Source organism: Gracilinanus agilis, chromosome 1 (genome assembly GCF_016433145.1).
Source record: "Gracilinanus agilis isolate LMUSP501 chromosome 1, AgileGrace, whole genome shotgun sequence".
NCBI lineage: Eukaryota > Metazoa > Chordata > Mammalia > Didelphimorphia > Didelphidae > Gracilinanus > Gracilinanus agilis.
In genome coordinates this window covers 406,255,727-406,259,337 of record NC_058130.1, presented here as the reverse complement: position 1 = coordinate 406,259,337, position 3,611 = coordinate 406,255,727, and the positions used below count along the sequence as shown (strand labels likewise).

The 3,611-nt window shown below is 42.5% G+C and overlaps 1 protein-coding gene across 1 annotated transcript in view; it reads left to right on the top strand.

The window, feature by feature from the left end:
- Positions 1–3,611, top strand: part of RNF165 (ring finger protein 165) — a 182,526-nt gene that overhangs the window by 149,150 nt on the left and 29,765 nt on the right. The window contains 1 exon segment of the mRNA XM_044681645.1: positions 2,164–2,479. Within this exon segment, the coding sequence (XP_044537580.1) occupies positions 2,164–2,479 (316 nt within the window).

The window sequence follows — 3,611 nt, the reverse complement described above, 5'->3', positions numbered from 1 at the left end:
GACATGAATAGGCAATTTTCAGATAAAGAAATCAAAAGTATCAATAAGCACATGAGAAAGTGTTCTAAATCTCTAATAATTAGAGAAATGCAAATCAAAACAACTCTGAAGTATCATCTCACACCTAGCAGATTGGCTAAAATGAAAGAAGGGGAGAGTAATGAATGTTGGAGGGGATGTGGCAAAATTGGGACATTAATGCACTGCTGGTGGAGTTTTGAACTGATCCAACCCTTCTAGTTGGCAATTTGGAACTATTCCCAAAGAGCTCTAAAAGACTGCTTGCCCTTTGATCTAAAAGGAAATTCCTTAAACCCTTTATTTTTAGCATGCTGGGGATGGGGACATGATAGAGATAGCCAGCTCCTTTTCATGTTGGCTTCTTCCCAGAGTCTTTCTCTCCTTTCAGGAACTTGAAGAGAAGTTGGAATAGCATAGTTTCTCTCTTTTGAAGCTGGAAGCCAGAGGAGCCTAGGATATCTTTTCTTTTTTACTGTCATTAGTTCTACTCACCCTAATATTAAAGGGGCCCTCAGTAACTAGTCTCCATCAATGGGGAGAGAATACTATATATTTGTTGATCCAAGGATTATAGAAGTTGGTAGGGCATGTCTTCTATTTGTTGAAGTCAAGTGGACACTTTGAGATCACAGCTTCCTCTTCTAGGTTTTTCACTCACCATACCTTTAATAAAATCCTCAATAACTTTAGAGATAGACATCAAGGTCTTTGGATAAATGAAAAGAAGCATTTACTAATCAATTAGTATATACCAAGCAAGAACCATGCTGGCGATAGAAATACAAAAGTGTAAACAGTTTCTGCCTTCAAGGATCTTATAATCTAATAATGGGAAAGAATACATAAAGGGAAATGGTAGCCATTTTGGTTTGTAAAGTTACAAGGATGATAAATAGAGCCAGAGGGGAATAGAATGACTCTTTTCAGTAACTTTGTCAGTATGGATGAGATTATGGTTTAAGAATAGGGAATGGGGAGGAGGAAGGGGGAAAAAGGAAGGAGGAGAGGAAGAACAATATGGAGGAGATGACCAGGGAGTAAAGTGAAGCATGGCAAAAACTAACCTGGCTTAATGTAATGGACTATGTGATACACCCACCAATCTGTACGGTAGGGCAAGACAGGAATTTGAAGATTCTCTTTTCTTCCCTTTTTGTTATTGTTCCATCCACTCAGAGCAGCAGTCCTTTTCTTTCCTCAACCCTCATCTTTTCCTAAGTAGAACTCAAAAATACTTTATTGTTAACAGGAAACTGATGTTCTAAGCTTTACTTCACTTCAACTCATTCTGAGCTTTAGTGGTTCTAAAACAATTCTTTCAGTGTGCTAGGTCTCAAAGACCTGAGTGTTCAAATCCAGCTTTAGACACTTAGTTAGCTGTGTGTCTCTGGAGAAGTTACTTAATTTTTGTCTGACTCAGTTTCTTAATTTGTAAAATGAAGATAACAATTGCACCAACCTCAAATTGTAAGAACTGAATGTGATAAAATTTGTAAAAACACTTAGCACAGATCCTGGCTTTATTAGGTGCTTAATAAATACTTATTTCCTGCCTTCCTTCCATGCTTCCTTCCTTCCTTCCTTCCTTCCTTCCTTCCTTCCTTCCTTCCTTCCTTCCTTCCTTCCTTCCTTCCTTCCTTCCCTCCTTCTCTCCTTCCCTCCTTTCTTCCTTCATTCCTTCCTTCCTTCCTTTCTTCCTTCCTTCCTTCCTTTCTTCCTTCCATCCATCCATCTAAATTTTCACTTATTCTAGGGCTTTAGTTTGTTGAATCAATTGAGTAAGGAGGTCTTCTAATAATTAAGAAAGGGGCTGGACTGAGGTGCTTCTTTATAGCATCTTAGAAGGAAGGGTTTACTTAAATTAATAGGGTCAGTAAACTCTCTTCAGGGAGGTTTTGCTTACTCAACAATGGGGAAATTGTTTTCAAGGATCTTTGAAACCACTTTATTTGCATGTCAACAATGAAACATAGATCATAATTGTATATCTCTTCATTAAAGCAGAACTTTATAACCTTGCTTCTTCACCTGAAATCAATGCTCTACTTTTAGAAGATAGTTTCTAACTCTGATTACATTGAACTGTTTGTGAGGTGCTCTATATCGATCCTAATAGTCTTTTTCCTCTCCTTGTCTCCCCAGGTGCCCCTTTTCAAAGGTCTCAGCATCCTCACGCTACCTCCTGCCGCCACTTCCACTTGGGTCCCCCCCAGCCACAGCAGCTCACTACGGACTTCCCCATCGCGCATCCTGTGCAGTCCCAGCCGGGCCTCAGTCCCCACATGGCCCCGGCCCACCAGCACAGCGGCACCCTCCACCAGCCCCTGACCCCGCTGCCCACCCTCCCGTTCCAGGACGTCACAGGTCCCTCCTTCCTACCTCAGGCCCTGCACCAGCAATACCTCCTCCAGCAGCAGCTCCTTGAGGCCCAACATCGAAGGCTGGTCTCACACCCTAGGTGAGTGACTGCAATTTAGGGCCAGGCCAGGGGGGCTCTGGGGAATGGAGAGATCCTTCTCCATTCAGGTCTTGAAGGCATCCTCACCTGGGAGGCCATTCATTCCTTAGGGCACTTCCAGGGCATGAGCGAGAAGTTTGGCCTTAGACTTGCTGGCCATCAACAACCACCGCCACTGCCAGAGCAACCACACTGTGCCAACCCCTGTGGTTGATGGAGGGAGATTTTGCCTCAGTAAATGGAATGACTTCTTAATAGCTAGCTAGAGTTGCCAGCTAAGGGAAGGCTCCGATTCATAATGAAATCTCTGTCACAGGATAGAGAATGCTGAGAATCAGAGGAAACTTCCTGGAGGAGTTGGTACTTTGAAGGATAAATTGTATGTGGATTGGTGAAGAAACATAACAAACATGGAGGTGGGAATAAATGGGGCATACTAGCAAGAAAATGATGGGGGAAACTGATGGACTTGACCAGATTAGAGGGTCAGTATTGGGAAGAAACAGGAGATAAAGAGACTGCAGGGTACTGTGAAAAAGAATGCTGAATTTGAAGCCAAAGAATCTGTGTTCAATTGTCAGCCCTGCCTGCTTATTCTATAACCTTGGACAAGTCACTTACCTTCTTTGGGCTTCAGTTCCTCATCAGTAATCATCCAACAAGCATTTATTAAATGACTACGTGCCAGGCATCTATAAAATGAGGGGACTGGAAGAGATGCTTCTAAAGTCCTTTCTTGCTCTAAATCTTTTTTTTTTCTTTAATTTGGTGCCTTTGATTTTCACATCACATTCATTTCCAAATGCAGATATCCCTCCCTACTCCCCAACCCAGACAACCTTCCTTTGTAACAAAGATTAAAAAGGAAATGGAAGAGGAGCAGCTGGGTGGCTCAGTGGACTGACAGCTAAGCCTAGACATAGGAGGTCCTGGTTCAAATCTGGTTTCAGACACTTCCTAGCTGTGGGACCTTGGGCAAATCACTCAACCCTCATTGCCTAACCCTTACCACTCTTCTGCCTTGGAACCAGTACATGGTATTGATTCTAAGATGAGAGGTAAGGAAAGAAAGAAAGGAAGGAAGGAAGGAAGGAAGAAAGGAAGAAAGGAAGGAAGGAAGAAAGAAAGAAAG